Source organism: Choloepus didactylus, chromosome 3 (assembly GCF_015220235.1).
Source record: "Choloepus didactylus isolate mChoDid1 chromosome 3, mChoDid1.pri, whole genome shotgun sequence".
Classification (NCBI taxonomy): Eukaryota; Metazoa; Chordata; class Mammalia; order Pilosa; family Megalonychidae; genus Choloepus; species Choloepus didactylus.
In genome coordinates, this window is record NC_051309.1 from 26,506,338 (window position 1) to 26,522,873 (window position 16,536).

The 16,536-nt window shown below is 47.7% G+C and overlaps 1 protein-coding gene across 2 annotated transcripts in view; it reads left to right on the plus strand.

Moving 5' to 3' along the window:
- The window catches only part of SLC34A2 (solute carrier family 34 member 2), a 30,885-nt gene extending 17,020 nt beyond the window's left edge, over positions 1-13,865 (plus strand). For both annotated transcript variants that reach the window (XM_037829525.1, XM_037829526.1), the window contains 8 exons: positions 663-774; positions 3,068-3,263; positions 4,037-4,132; positions 5,034-5,154; positions 6,826-6,993; positions 9,205-9,321; positions 9,429-9,553; positions 11,087-13,865. In XM_037829525.1, the coding sequence (XP_037685453.1) occupies positions 663-774; positions 3,068-3,263; positions 4,037-4,132; positions 5,034-5,154; positions 6,826-6,993; positions 9,205-9,321; positions 9,429-9,553; positions 11,087-11,698 (1,547 nt within the window). In that variant the 3' untranslated portion in view covers positions 11,699-13,865. The remainder of the gene's footprint in view (positions 1-662; positions 775-3,067; positions 3,264-4,036; positions 4,133-5,033; positions 5,155-6,825; positions 6,994-9,204; positions 9,322-9,428; positions 9,554-11,086) is intronic.
- The last annotated feature ends 2,671 nt before the right edge of the window (positions 13,866-16,536 follow it).

Sequence of the window (16,536 nt, forward strand, 5' to 3'; positions counted from 1 at the left end):
AAATTGTGCTAACATACTACTTTTGTTAGAAAAAGAAATTATACTGCCAAGAAGTTGCTATTATACATATATTACATATATACACATATATGCATACATAAACAGATATACATATATGTATACATAGACATAAATTACATATTTACATATGTATGTATACATTGACATACATATATACACAAGAGTATGGTGTCTAGTGTGAGAATGATGCCTCTTGAAATGTGGGCCATTCTGCTGGGCACAAGCCACTCTCCCTGGAACACATTCACCTGAATCCTTAAGGGCTGGCTGTTTCCTGGCCCCCTTTAAGCAGGCCTTGCCTCTGTGACAGAGAAGAGAGAGATTCAGAAAGGCATTGTAAATGGATTGTGAAAGAGGTCCACAGAAAAGCTCCAGGGGATCTGTGAATTCCCCCAAATTATGGGCAGGTTGTGTGTGTGTGTGTGTGTGTGTGTGTGTGTGTGTGTGTGTGTGTGTGCAAGTGCACGCCCCATATGCGTATTTGTATGTAGAGTCACCCCAACTTTCATCCAATTCCCAACAATGTGCGTGACCCCAGGAGGGTTACGTGCTACTGCTTTCGGGGATGTGAAGCCTGAATGAGCCTGGGACCTGGCGGGCCCGCCTTCCTGAACTCACTAACCTTCTCTCCCACTCTCCAGTGTTGACCGTGCGGGCTGCCGTCCCCATCATCATGGGAGCCAACATCGGGACCTCAATCACCAACACCATCGTGGCGCTTGTGCAGGCAGGAGACAGGAACGAGTTCAGAAGGTAGGAGGCTCAGAACCAGCTTCTGTTCACCCAGGTCACCAGGTCGTGTTATCGCTGTGGTAACTATCTTTTATCAGCTGATGAGAACATGCTTGCTCAGCTCCTTCTGGAGCGCCTAGAGGCTTCACAGCGGACATGCCACTGGAGGTTGGGTTGGCATGCTTACCAGTGAAGGAGGCTCTCTGGGCTCAGTTGCCCGGTTTGCAGAGCAGGGGTAATAAGCATCCAGCACCACAGTGAACGGCACGGCTGAGCAAGGTGCCTGGCATGTAGTCAGGGCCCGGCAGATGCCAGCTTGAGCGGCAAGCTTGCCTGCCATGTGGTATAGTTAAAACAAGGCCAGTAAGGGTCAGGTTGATGGTCCTGCTTAGTCATAATTACACTTTTCTACAGCTTCAATTTGGGGCAAGCTCAACTCGGGTCACTTTTTCTTTGTTCTTCACATTGCATGCCGCTTAAAGGCAACATGCAACTTCCGTAGATCTGAAAATGGGGTGGTTTGAACACAGGCAAAGGGAATCTTTTTCTCCCAAAAATGTTCATGTGAAAATTAAGCACATTTTCTGGCCTCTCTGACTGGTGATGGGCATTACCAGCACATTTTAAAACATACATGAAGAGCATTGAGCAGAGCAGTCTGAGTATATCTACAGCTGTGAAACTCTTAAGAGCAGATGAAAAACCCGGTTCCTAGCTCACCTATGCAATACTATCCCTGTGTGGGTCTGGGGGGTGGCATTCAAACAGGCTGGTTGGGGAGACACATCATCCCCAGTCCCTGGGTGAATGGGCAGCCAGTGGATGTCATCTCCCCTGAGCCACGCTCACCTCGGGTCCCCTCTGAAGCGTCCTGATGATCCCAACAATAACCTTACACACTTCATCTAATTTGATCTCCTAAGAAGCAGGGAAGGCATTCCTATGCCCATTTTATGGATGTGGAAACTGAGGCTCAATGAGGTTAAGTGACTTCCCTGAGGGGCCTAGCTGGGACTCCATTGAGGTCTTCTTATTCCAGATTCTGGGTCCTTTCCACCATTGCACTAATTTTTACCTCAAGGTAGCATTTGCCTATGAAATAAATATAAGACCTAGTAAGGTGCCTGGCACATAGAAACATAATTGTTGTAGCTGGTCCCCTGTTTGAAACTACTGAAATTCAGATTGATTTTGATAACGAAAATTCCTTTGGGAATGTCTTTTTTTTTCTTCTTTCTTTCTCTCCTGGTGGTTTGGATTATTTCCTTGAATAGATTCCTAAAATAATAATTATTATATCAAACATGCATAAGGTTCTTAAAACATTTTGCCAAACTACCAAAAGAATATTTGCATCACTTTATACTATATCAGCAGTGTATGAGAGTGTCTGCCTTAAATCACCCTCTCCAGCAATAAAAAGTTGTTTTTAAAAATCTTCACTAATGTATGTGATAGGTGAAAATTTGCACGTGCAATTCCTTCTCTTATTAGTGAAGTTAAGCATCTGTTTCTCCAGATGTTCATTAGCTTCTTCTGTCTGTTCAAGGCCTTTGTCAGTTTATCCATTTGGTTTTGGGTGGGTTTTTTTGTTTTTTTGAGATGCTGATGTTTTTGAAAGGAAAAGTTTTTCATGAAGTAAAAAAAATCTAGAGAAGTTTTTTGATTGGGGCATTGGTAGGATAGAGCTGGGGATCATCTGTGAACCTCCTCAGATATACGCCAAGCGGGGCACGTATGAGCCTTTCCTGTGGAGACAGTTCATGTGTTCCATCAGATTCACAAAGGCAACCATGACCTTAAAATAAAAAGAAAAACGTTCAGCATTCACTGGGTAGAGGGTTTCACTGGTTACCTCCATCCCACAGGGAGGCCGTCTTCATTTATCTGTGTGATTCACAAGTGGTCACAATGCATTTCTTCCAAACAGTGGTTGTTAGACTAATTATTCTAGCCACAAAGGAAACATGCTTGTTCCCTTTTTCTTCCCAAACAAGGAAGACTCCCAGCTGAGTGCTCTGGCTTGGTGGGAAGGCTCTGCCTTGGGGTTGGAGACAAGGGTCCTGGACCCAGAGCCCACACGGTGGTCCTCACATCCCCTGTGCTTGCTGGCACTAAGTTTCCCCATCCATTCAATGGGGATGTTAATAAGAACCCCTTTGAAATTGTTGCAAAAATGAAAATGAGCTTTTGCACGTGTATCCACAGATAAGGGACACCTAGAAGATGGTGGCACTTGATACAAGTAATGTCCCCATGTAGGCTGGTGCCAGCTGTCATGTTGACTTATCTGGGTGGCGTTCCCCTCATGTAGGGCCTTTGCGGGTGCCACAGTCCACGACTTCTTCAACTGGCTCTCCGTGTTAGTGCTTTTGCCCCTGGAGGCTGCCAGCCATTACCTGGAGATCGTAACCAACCTTGTGGTGGAGAGCTTCCACCTCAAAAATGGAGAAGATGCTCCAGAACTTCTGAAGGTCATCACGGATCCTTTCACGAAACTCATTGTCCAGGTAAACGGGCTTCCTTCAGAGGAAGAAAGGCACTAACTGTCCCCACCCCTCACCCCCCACATCCCAACCAACGAGGCAGAGATGGTGGAGGAGGACAAGTGGGTCTATAGGCAACTGCCTTTAGCTGCCCCTGGAATGGGCCATGGAAGGCGGAACTTCAGGGACACCTGGCGAGTCACTGGCCTTTATTCCCTCCTTGACTTCAACATGTGTCATCTTGATTAGGATGGGGAGGGGGCGCTTTTTAAGAGACTCAAGGACCTCCCGTTGAACACCTGGGGCCACTTGATTTGGTGCCATGAGGTTTCCACCACTGTCCTCAACACCACTGACAATAAACTTAGAGAAAAAGTGTCCACATATTATCCGTACTCTTGGCCAAAGGGAAAGGTTACTGGCCACCCTGTCCTTCTAGGGCCCATTTCACAGCTGTGTTTACTAGGGTCTATCCACGTTGCTGCAATGAGAGAGGCCTTTGTGGATATTGCTTTTGAGAGAAGGGGTCTTCTGTTTTTCTGACATTCAGTCATCCAGCGAATACCTGCTGTGTGCTTCCTAGACACCAGTTCTTTTGTTCGTACGATTAGTCATTTAGTCTTCAAGTGCCTGCTGACTTCGAGGTACTGGGAGCGCAGACTAAATGAGTCCTGATTCACCTCTGCAGGGGCTCACAGTCTAGCTCATGGCCTCACAGCCCACCCTCCACCAACCCCCAATGTTCCCTTCCCAAGTACCAAGGACGAGCTGACTCTTCTGTCTCTTGCCTTCTTTAGCTGGATAAAGAGGTCATCAACCAAATTGCAATGAAAGATGAAGCTGCCCAAAACAAGAGTCTTATCAAGATTTGGTGCTACTCGATCACCAATGTGGTAAGCTTCTGAGAATAGTGCCGGGTGGGTGTGTTCACCCTTGGGTCTGCACGTTAGGCAAAATCTTTCATTTCAACCTCAAGGCGGGGAGATAAACGGTCAGGGGGAAGAAACACTTTTGACTTCTGAAAATTCCTCAGTGACGAAGCAAGCCCTTGAATGCCGGAGTGGCTTACACAGTGGGACACACAGACTCGCTCTCGCTCCATCCCACACCATACCACCTTGTTCCTAGCTTGTGATTGTTTTCCCGTGTCTGGCAGAGACGACTGATTTCCGGCTGCCCCTCTGTTCTCATTCACGGAGGGACCCCTGGAAGCATTGCATTCTTACACTTCGCAGGTGCTGGCAACAGGTGGCATCTCTCACTTACTGGTCCTGAAGTTCCCTCCAGGGCACCCAAGTCATTTTCCACTGGAAGCTCACAGCATTCTTGCCCTCCAACATCAGGACAACTTACCCAGTCTGCTTTGCAGGAGGGTTGTAGCTCACCCTTGCTAGTTGGCTATAAATGTTTGCTTTCATTTTGGGGAGGATGCTAAAAACTGGAGGCTAAAAGAAATAGAGCAACTAAATGCTTTAAAAGGGCAAAGGCTGCTTTTGTCTGTCCCCAAGAGCTTTTCCAGTAAAGAAGGGGCAGCAGCAGCAGTGGAGACCTGCAAGCATCACTGAGAAAATTCTACAAAGGCTAAAAAGTCCCACCCGATATCCCTTACATTTATCACGTTCGGCACATTAAGAAAAGTAACAAGTCCTCAATATATAAAGATTACAGTTGAGCCATCGTGCATGCCAACGTGTATGGTGCCCCCCGCTCCTCCACCCCACCCCCAGTGTTGCCGGCTGCTCCCACCCAAAGCGAATGTTGTAGATGATGCCATTTCTCATGTCCGCTGTCCAGACTGAAATGAACGTCACCATCCCCTCGCCCGAGAACTGCACCTCCCCTTCCCTCTGTTGGACAGATGGTTTTCAGACCTGGACCCTCCAGAACGTGACTCAGGAGGTGAACATTGCCAAATGTGAGTGGAACCCAGCCAGTTGGTGGCCACTGGGACGGGCTGTCCAGGGCGCCAATGGGTGTTTCTTGTCTGTGTGAAGCCCAGGAAGTGAAGGAAAGAAGGGCAGTAAGATTCATCAAGCACCTGCCCTATACTGGGCATTGAGCTGCCTGCCTTCACACCAGAGCACATGGGATTGAGGGGACCTGCCCAAGGTCCCACAGCAAGGGCAGAAGTGGACCTTGAAGCCCAGTTCCTCTGGCAGCTCCATACTTCCTTAGAAGAACTCATCACACTCCCTGTTCCATCCTGACTGTTTTCCTAAATGCATACCCATTTATGCTATCCCTGCTTCTCCCTCCCCCACTCTCACATTATAGTGTCCAGAAGTAAACATAATACTCCAGGTGATTTACTCCATGGAATCTAGTAAGTTTATCACCTCCCACCTTCTAGGTGTTATACATCTATCAATATAACCATGTTTTGCTGGAATTACCGTAAGGACATAGGGACTTCTGAAAAACAAGGGAGTTCACATTTAGCAATATCCCCTACTCTGACTAGCCCATCCTACCCCACCCTGTTCCTCAGACACTTTGTTGTAAGTATCCTGAATGAAAAACATAGCATGGGATTTAGAGTTAGAACTGGGCTGGAGGCCTGGGTCTGCTCCTGACTAGCTGTGTGACTTTAAGGGCCCCACTTCATCTTCCAGCCTCATGAGAAGATGTCTGCAAAAACTGTGGAGGAAGCTAAAAAGGAAGTAGTTAATACCAAGTGGGTTTGAATCTCAGCTTCACCACTTTCTAGTTGTATGAGCTAGGTCAACTTTTTAACCTCTCTGGGCCCAGGTGTCCTGATGTAAAATGGCAATAATTAAATTACACCTAGCCAAGTCTTGAGAAGCATAGATTAGGTAAGCGTTTGGTACACAGTAGATGCTCGAAACAAATGCAACTATAGTTGCTATATTACAATTATTTTGAAAAGTAGCTTAGTGTGCCAATAAAGGGAGGTACCCAAATTCCTTCCCTAGAATTACTCTGTACTGATGAGCCTTCCCTAAATCCCAAGCCCTCCAGATAGACATTTTGGTTCTTTTAGTTCTTCTTGTCCAGAAAGTGAGGAGAAGCAGGGGACGGAGAATGGCAACTATTTCTTCAGAGAATTAATGGGAGACTTGATATGAATAGTCAAAATATAGGTTTGACTGCTGGAACAGTGGCTGAAATGAGGTAGGAGTGTTTCTTATTTAACCCAGGCACACGCAGTCCAGAGCTGACATGGTGGCCTCGTGGTATTCTGGGAGCCATGCTCCTTCCAACTTGAAGTTCTGCATTGCTGGGGTGTTGTCTTCATCTGCGTGGTCCAGGAAGGCTGGGCACCACACCCATATCCCAACTTATGGGGTGGGGTAGTGGGAAGGGATGGCTCAGCCTTTCTCTCCACGGGCTCTGCCCAGACACTCATGTGTCACATCCCCTGAGATCCCACAGACCATGGCCTTGGATTTACATTTAGCTGCAAGGGAGGCTGGGATATGCGGTCTTCCTTCTGGGCTGCCTGGTGCTGAGCTGAAAACCCAAATTCTGTCACTATGAGAGAGAAGGATGTTGGGGAATAAAGAGCATTCTGTGGCCTCGGGAGTTTCCACGCCCTCCTGATATAGGGCTTCCGTGGTCTCTTCAGGTACGCACATCTTTGTGAACTTCAACCTCCCAGATCTGGCTGTTGGTATCATCCTGCTGGTATTCTCCCTGCTGGTCCTCTGCGGCTGCCTGTACATGATCGTCAAGCTCCTGAACTCTGTGCTCAAGGGGCAAGTTGCTGTTGTCATCAAGAAGACCCTCAATACTGGTAGGCACCCATTTTAGTTTCCCAGGCTGTCATCATAAATAACCTCAAACTGGGTGGATTAAAGCAATGGAAACTTGTTGTCTCACAGTTCTGGAGGCCAGATTTTCTAAACTGTGGTGTCAGCAGTGCCATGTTGCCTGTGACACCCATAGGGGAGAATCCTTCCTTGCCTCTTCCAAAGTGCTGGTGTTTGCCGGCTGTTCTAGTTTGCTAATGCTGCCAGAATGCAAAACGCCAGAGATGGATTGGCTTTTATAAAAGGGGGTTTATATGGTTACACAGTTACAGTCTTAAGGCCATAAAGTGTCCAAGGCAACACATCAGCAATCGGGTACCTTCACTGGAGGATGGCCAATGGCATCCAGAAAACCTGTTAGCTGGGAAGGCACGTGGCTGGTGTCTGCTCCAAGTTCTGGTTTCAAAATGGCTTTCTCCCAGGACATTCCTCTCTAGGCTGCAGCTCCTCAAAAATGTCACTCTTAGTTGCTCTTGGGGCGTTTGTCCTGTCTTAGGTTCTCCAGAGCCAGAGTCTGCTTTCAATGGCCATCTTCAAACTGTCTCATATCTGCAGCTACTCTCTTAGCTTCTGTGCATTCTTCAAAGTGTCCATCTTGGCTGTAGCTCCTCTTCAAAATGTCACTCACAGCTGCACTGAGTTCCTTCTGTCTGTCAGCTCATTTATATGGCTCCAGTGATTTAATTTAGACCCACCCTGAACGGGTGGGGTAACACCTCCATGGAAATTATCCAATTAGAGTCATCACCCACAGTTGTTTGAGGCACCTTTCCATGAAAACAACCTAATCCAAACATTCCAACTTAATCCCCACTAATATGTCTGCCCCACAAGACTGCATCAAAGAATATGGCTTTTTCTGGGGGACATAATACATTCAAACCGGCACACCGGCCATCCTTGGCATTCCTTGGCTGCAGCGCTTCAGTCTCTGGTTCTGTTGTCACATGGAGTTCTCCTCTCTGTGTCCCCATGAAATCTCTCCTCCCCTTCTTCTGAGGGCCCCAGTCACATTGCATTAAGGTCCCACCCTTCTCCAATATGACCTTAGTTTAACTTAACTAGTTCCGCATGCAGTGACCCTTTTTCAAATAAGGCCATTTTCTCAGGTATCAGGGATTGGGACTTGAGCATATCTGCGGGGGCAGGGGGCACAATTTAACCCATAACAGCATCCCATCCCCTTCCAAAAGATGGTGTCACCATGGCCACCCCCAATGGGGCTCCTTTAGGTTCCCATTTAGCAATGGCCTCTGCAAGGAGCTTCTCCCTTGGATCTGATAAGCTCTAGAGGTTAAGATTGTCATTCTCCCTTGAAATGTCCCTGGTGCCTTGGGTGTGGGCCTGGGGAGCAGGCACAGGGGGTTCTATTCCATGTTGTCAAAGTCTTGAGAAGGAGCCAGCTCAACTCCAGAGAGCTAAGAATTATACCTTCCTTCCTAGCAGGTTTTCTATATGCCCTGGACTTTACTGGGTCCATCAGGGAACCCTTAGGAAAGGGGTGACAGTTGTCCTCCCTGGTCCCCCTTCCCTTCTACTCTTGGGGAGCCAGGAGGAGCTCCCTCTGAGCATGGTGTCCCAGCCAATGGAAGCTTACAAAGCCCATGACATCACGGCCCCATGAAACTTCAGTGAACCGGGGCCAAGAAAATCTGCCTTCCGGGGTGGTCATCGGGGTAAACCGAACTACGCTGCATGCTTGCTGGGTGTGCAGGGCCTGATTCCGTGCCAGTGGTGCGGAGGGTTGGATTTGTAGGGTTGTCCCAAGCTGCTGCATTTTCTTCCTGCTCCTTCTGATGGAAACAAAGGCAGGGAAAATAAAGCAAAGATGGGAGACCAAGGTGGGGGAGGAGGTGTAGAGGTCTGGGTGTTCTGAGTTTTGGGAGGACAGCAGTTTATTTGAGTGGGTTCGGAATTTCTAGCTTCTGACCTTCAGCCAGACAATCTGGTTTTTTTTTCCTCAATCACACAGCATCCCACCCACATCTTGCAGGGTGAAAGACAGGGGGGCATGAAACTTTTGCAGATCTAAAAAGAAAAAAAAAGTGCATTTTGATGAAGGATGGGGAGGCCTTTGCACACCCACCGCTCTAGCCCAGCCCCTGGCCTGGGGTCCTTTGGAGGTGCCAGCCAGCCCTCCAACCCATGCCTTAACTGGAGCAGTTGAGAAAGATGCCTTTTCTCCTTCTTTCTAGACTTACCCTTTCCCTTTGGCTGGGTCACCGGCTACCTGGCCATCTTAGTGGGGGCTGGCATGACCTTCATCGTGCAGAGCAGCTCCGTGTTCACATCTGCCTTGACCCCGCTGATTGGTAAGTTTCTCGCTTTTTTGCCCTCAGAGACCTTTTGCTCTCTGGCCGCCATTGCCCTTTCCCGCCATTAGCTGCGGCTGACCTCTGCCCTTTGTGATTTTTCCCAGGCCTGGGTGTGATCACCATCGAGAGGGCATACCCGCTCACGCTGGGCTCCAACATTGGCACCACCACCACCGCCATCCTGGCCGCCATGGCCAGCCCAGGCAGCACCTTAAAGAGCTCCCTCCAGGTCAGGATCTGCCGCATGGGGCAGGGACTCTGGGTGGGTGGGTGGCATCTAACCCTCTCTGTGGTCTTGCAAATGGACGGTTTCCAACAAGAGTCAGGCTTGTATCCTCCAAAAGCAGAACTAAGATGTGGAGGAGAAGCCACGGGGAGACAGATTGCAGGAGCTCCATAAAAGAACACTCAAAGCTCTCTGCTCCTTGGAGAGGTAGTAAGACTCCTGGCACTGGGCAGTCGTTTGGACAAAGGCTGGGAATAACACGGAGAGAAGATTCAGGTGGCACAGAAGTGGCCTCCCGTCTCCTTGCCCCGTCCTGTAGACTCAGCCTCGGCAGTGACGACGGAGGCTGCCTATGGCCTGGGCCTGTCATTACAAGAAGAGTCAGGAGACCCTGACTCTAAAATTGATTGCACGATTTGAATCCTTGCCCCACGGTTTACTCACAGTGTGAACTTCAATGACTTAAACTCTCTGGGCATCCATTCCTTCATTAGAAAAATGGGGAACATAATCGCTTTCTCATTAAGATCATCACAAAGATCCGACAAGAGACTGCCTAGTGCCACACTGTCCAATACGAACAAAATGCGACTCACATATAGGAGCCACACATGTAATTAAGAGATGTTCAGTAGCCACATTTTTTAAAAAGTAAAAAAGAAACAGGGAAATTAATTTTAAGTATGCATTGTATTTCACCCGGTAGATCAAAAGACATTAGCATTGCAACATGTGATCAATATTTAAAAAAAAATTAGTGAAATCGTGTACGTTGTTTTTTGAAGTTTCTGAAATCCCATGTGTGCTTTGCACTTATGGCCCATCTCAGTTTGGACTATTCACGTTTCAAGTGCTCAGGAGTCACTTCTGGCTAGTGGGTGCTGTGTTGGACAGGGCTGCTCCAAAGCCCTGGGCACACACAGGAAAGTGGCCCAGCACCCCAAAAGGTCCCCTTAAGACTCCTCCCAGTCAGCCTCAGCTGCTCCCCACCAAAGGGTAGCCACCATGCTAATAATGCCTGTGGTCCTAGATCAGTTCTGCCTGATTTGGAGCTTCAGAGCCTATAGTGTGCCCTCTTTTTCCTGTCTGGCTTCTTTCGGTCAGCATCAGGTCTGTGAGACTCATCTGCGTTGCATCTATCAGTAGTTCATTCTGCCCTAAACGGCTGTGTGACTCTACCGCCAAGCTTCCTTTCAATATGAAGTAATCTGTGGGGAAATGACCCATCCTGGAACTCAGCAGAGGAAATTGGGGGGAGGAGGGAAAGGACTTCCTTGATTTGGAAGCTCCAGTCGTGCTTTTGCGTTTTGTCTGTTTGCGGATGAACTGAAGTGGGATGGGGCCCTTAGCTGGGCTGACATGACGCCCTGATGACTCGCGGCTGAACCTGGGCTCCCCTGGCCGACCTCCTGCTCCTGATTGGGCAGCACCCCGCGCCTGCTGCCAGACACCTGGGGGGGTGGCCCCTCCCATGCCCCCACCCCTCCGCGGGCGCCCCGCCACGCCCACTCACCCGTCCACCCTCTCATCTTTCAGATCGCCCTGTGCCACTTCTTCTTCAACATCTCGGGCATCATCCTTTGGTACCCGATCCCGTTCACCCGCCTGCCCATCCGCCTGGCCAAGGGGCTGGGCAGCATCTCGGCCAAGTACCGCTGGTTCGCCGTCTTCTACCTGATCTTCTTCTTCTTCCTAATCCCGCTGGCTGTGTTCGGCCTCTCGCTGGCCGGCTGGCCCGTGCTGGTGGGCGTCGGGGCACCCATCATCTTCCTGCTCCTTCTGGTGCTGCTCCTTAGGATCCTGCAGTCCCGCTGCCCGCGTGTCCTGCCCAGGAAGCTCCAGAACTGGAACTTCCTGCCCTTGTGGATGCACTCACTGAAGCCCTGGGACAACCTCATCTCCTTGTTGGCCAGCTGCTGCCAGAGGCGCTGCTGCTGCTGCTGCCGCGTGTGCTGTGCGCTGTGCGGCTGCCCCAGCTGCTGCCGCTGCAGCAAGTGCTGCGAGGACCTGGAGGAGGCGCAGGAGCCCTCGAAGGACATCCCCATCAAGACCCCCGAGGCCTTCGATAACATGGCCTTGAGCACAGAGGCTCATGATGGGGTCAAGCCCAAAGCCGATGCCCTGGGTGCAAAGACGACAGCCTTTTAGGGGCTGCCCAGAGGTAGGACAGACGGGGGACCCCCAGGCCTACTTGCTTAGGTTTCCTCCTGGTTCTGCAGGTGGTACAGTCCCTCATAGGGATTTGTCACCATTAAGAAATGGCATGGACATCAGTCCTAACTCCCATTCCCCACAGCCCAGCACATCTGCCTGCAGGGTCGTCTGTCTCAGCCCCTGCTCTGTTGGTCCTCCATGCTCAGGATGGTGCAGGACAACACTGAAACAGAACTTAACAGTGAAACCTGGCTAGACAGGTGATTGTGCCGTCTCCTGCATGCAGGCTGGGTTGGTCGATAGGACCTGTCTTCAGACCCAAACCATCCCCTTCAGAAGGAAAAGGCCCAAGCAAGGAATCTATGGAAGGTTCTCAAAGGTGCACGTGTAAATATGTGTGTATTCAGGTGCATATATGCTTTCTTTTATTGTTATAAAGCTCAAACATATCTGTCAAAGACTGTCTTCAATCAAGAGGCGGGGCAAGGGCAGCTGCTCCCAGACACCTTTGTCCCAGACACTATTTCAGTTCCTGGAAATAGTGTAATTGTTTGTAGCTCGTGGATACTTGGAGGAGACTGCAGTGTGGGTCCTTCCCAGCTTCCCACTGCTCCCCAAATCCCCCGTCATGGCCTCCTCACCTGGGCAGGTGGGGCAGGTCCAGGCAGCTAACCTGCTGTTCTCAACACCCAAACACTGACTATTCTATTCACGTTTACCTGACACAGGTGAGGCAGCGTAGGCTCTGGTGGCGCTAGGAAGTTTCCAGAGTGGGAGCCATGTCTAAGCCACAAAGAGAAGTACAGGACATGCTTTGTCTCGCCAGTCTGGTGCTCCAGGCTACTTAAAAGAGAAGAGGTGGGGGAGTGGGGTGGGGTGCCTGGTCCCAATCAGGCAGGTGGAGAACAAGGGCAGGGAGTGATTAGTATTTGGGGGAGATGATTTATCTACCGAAAGCACCTCAGGTTCTTCTCAGTTTGGCTAATTTAGAAGCCACGCTGACAGATATGGCTCTGTTCTCTTGGAAGGCAAAAATTATCCTTTCTACTGCCAAGTGTTGGGTCATCTGGAAGAAGATAACTGGCTTCTCTAAGTCCCTTCCCTCCGCTGCTGCCACCTCGACTTCCAGAGAACATCTGAGCATAAAATGGTTCTGCATTGCTGCCTCTTCTCACTGTCTGTGCACCTAAAGGTGACTTTCTGGTCCAGCTTTTACTTGTCAGCTTCCATCCATCCCTTCATCCATCCATCCGACCATCCATCCATCACCCATCCATCCATCCACCCATCCATCCCTCCATCCATCTGTATATCATATTCATGATCTGAGCTAGAACTTCTTTCCAAACTTTCTCCCTTTTCCTCATAGATGAACTTTGATTTCCAGCCCCCTCTCCATACCCACAAATCTCTGAACTTTTCTTAGAGGGTAGAGACCAGGGCTCAGCTGGACTACCCACAAAACTTGACCGTCAGGGAGCAGCGAGGCCCATGTGTGTCTGTGGGCCCAAGGGACTGATCGTTCTTGTCCCAGGTGCCTTCTCTGTGCCTTCTGTTGTATCTACACCTCTTTCCTCCACTTCTCCTGACCTCCAACAACTCCAGTTCTCACATAAGAAGGCTTCAACTGTCTGGGAAAAGGGAGATTTTTGCAGCTATGCTCCAAGACCTTGTCCTCCCCCACCCTCGCTTATCTACCACCCTAACAGGTTGGGATATCAAGTGGAACCCTCCTCTAACCTTTCCCTGTGTAGATAGCAGTTCCCAAGGAGAGCCTTCTATATGCTTTCTATATTTATAGCCATGCACCTGTACAGCATTTTTCATAACTTATATAGTAAATAGCCGGTATGATTTCTGTTTTATAGTGAATCCTTTCATTTGGAAATGAGGCAGGCCCTTTCTTCTATGAACTGTAAGAAAAGCAAAGAAGAATAAGACCATGGTTGTATATTTTGTAATATTTTAAACAGTCCTCTGTAGCCACACCCATACCACACACTCTGTAAATATGTAAGTTGAACACAACACCTGCGGGGGCTGTGGCCCTCTTTGCACATTGATGATTTTTTAAAATGGAATCTCCGTACTTGTGTTGATTGTATTTTTTTTTACTGGTTGTGGGAAGGGAGAAATTAAAAAAATAATAATAATAATCAAACCCAAAAAGTGTGTTGCTTTCAATTACTCAGAAACAGGGGCCTCCGGGATCAATTTCCTAAAAATGTGAGGTCTCTGCCTTCACTTATTATCACCAGCCCCTAGCTCCTACCAGGACCAGCTCTGTATTTTGAGGGGACAGTCTCAGTTTGCCAGGGCAGTTATAACAAAGTACCACCAATTAGTTGTCTTAACAGGAATTTATTCTCTCACAGTTTTGGAGGCTAAAAATCTAAAATCAAGGAGTTGGCAGGGCCGGGCTTTCACTGACGTCTGGAGGTTCTGGTGGTGGCCTGGTGGTAACCCATAACTCAGGCCCTTTCTCCTTCACACAGCCATCTCCTTCTCGCTCACCGTCTGTCTCCTTCCAGCTCTTTCCAAATTTCCTCTCCTCACAGGGAGCCTCGTCATAGTGCATTAGGCTCACTCGGGTCTAGTTTTGCCTCATCTAAACTGATAACAGTTTCAAAGAGTCTATTTCCAAATAAATTCACATTCACAGGTTTGGGAATTAGGACTTGAGCCTGCCTTTGAGGGGACACAATCCCATCCATAACAGGCCCCTTGTTCAAAAAAGAGGGGAGAATGTCATTATAGATACTAAAAAGTAAAGCTTTTCCCTTTCTTCCACAGTCCCTCTCTTGGCTTATCATGGTTTTCTTTATTTGTTGTTTGACACCATTCTAAGTAAAGAAACTTTTAAAATTTAAATTTTTAGCATGAATTTTATGGTTCACCTTTATATTGTGCAATGCTAGTTTCAAAGGCAAATATAAGAGCTTTTAAACCATCTGTGGAATCATTAAAATTATACAACGCCTGTTTTGTAGCTCATACACACATACACACACACACACACACACACACACACACACACACATATATTGTTCTTATCAGACTGGAAATGCTGCACAAACGCAACTGTTTTATTGTATCAATACTCTCTACCTTCAGTTTACTGATGAGTAAGGAAGGACTGAAGGGAAAGGAATGATGTGTGGCCCCATCTTTACCTCTCCTTCTGTGTCATCGTGTTGAACACAAGTGGCTGGCTAACACTGGGAAGTAACACGAGCAAGAAAGGATGCGATGGGATTCCTGAATCATTCAGGTTTCTTAGAACACCATTGCCTTTTTCTGTGTTGAAGAAAGTTCTGGTTTGAACGGAAAGTGTGTCATCTCAGGGCCGTCAGTTTACATGGTTATGGACATAACACACTTACCTTGTCCTTGCTTTGCATCTTGCTGGGTTCCCGCGCACAGTAGGTCCACTGGAATTCTGTACTCAGGGGGCACCACAAATGCTATCTGTGAATTGAGTGGCAAGGAACTACAGGCAAACATATCACACCTATCTCCTCCACTCGCATGCATCATCCATCGTCCAATTGGACTTCACTTATAAAGCACAAGTTGAAACATAAAATTAGAATTTCTGTGCACTGAGAGCAGAGCGTTAAGCCAAGGACAAGGCCTTTCTGAACATGGGGACTCGAGTGACTGCACAAGTTGCATGCCCAGGAGCCAGTCCTGCCTACCATCCCATGACAGTCAAATAACTACATGTTAAGGAAGACCTTCTTTAAATGAAGCAATGTGTGCAGGAAGCCAGAGAAGCGAGCCCTTAGGGCTGAGGCTGTTTTGTAGAGGGATGCTGGATTTGGACTTTGTGGTCACCTGGAGAACCGGGTTCCACTCCTGGCTCTGTCATTGGTTAGCAAATCTTTTAACCTTTCTCAACGTCGATTTCCTCATCTGGAAAATACAACAGTAACATTTAAATTCCTATGGTTCTTAAAACAAGGTAATACATGCAAAAATTTGCCCAGGTTTGGTTACTACAAGGGCTTGGCAAATAGGCCTCAAAATATAGGAATAGCCTGCATGGCAGTTGTATAGGATACACTTCCCATGCTTGTTTGCACTTGTTTTCCTCTGAGTATCTCCCAAGTGAAATGCCAAGTCAAAAAGCTGCTATCAGATAGAAGGAAATACCTGAAACTGTTGAACTGTAATCCAGTAGCCTTGATTCTTGGTGATGGTTGTAGAACTATATAGCTTTTATGGGGTGACTGACTGTGAAAACTTTGTGACTGACACTCCCTTTATCCAGTGTATGGGGAAAAGGGGAAATAAAGACAAAATAAATAAATAAATAATGGGGGGCATACAGGGTATGGGATGTTTTTGGTGTTTTTAATTTTTATTTTTTGGAGAATTCAAAATGTTCTAAAATTGATTGTGGTGATGAATGTGCACCTATATGATGATACTGTGAGCCACTGTGTTCTTTGGATGGATTATATGGTGTGTGAATATATCTCAATAAAATTGAGATAAACCAAGAAAGAAAGAAACCCTTGCAACTGTCCTTCCTCTGATGTCATCTCTCCATCTAGTCCAAACCAATGATGCAGTGGTAGCCTTGCTTTAAAAGGACTTTTTTTTAAGAATTCAATTTTATTGAGATATATTCACACACCATACAGTCATACAAAGTGTACAATCAATTGTTCACAGTACCACCATATAGTTGTGCGTCCATCACCAAAATTAATTTTTGAACATTTTCATTACTGCATACACAAAAGTAATAAGAATAAAAGTTAAAGTGAAAAAGAAAAAGAACAATTAAAGTAAAAAAGATCACTGGGTGCTTTTTTTTCTTTGCC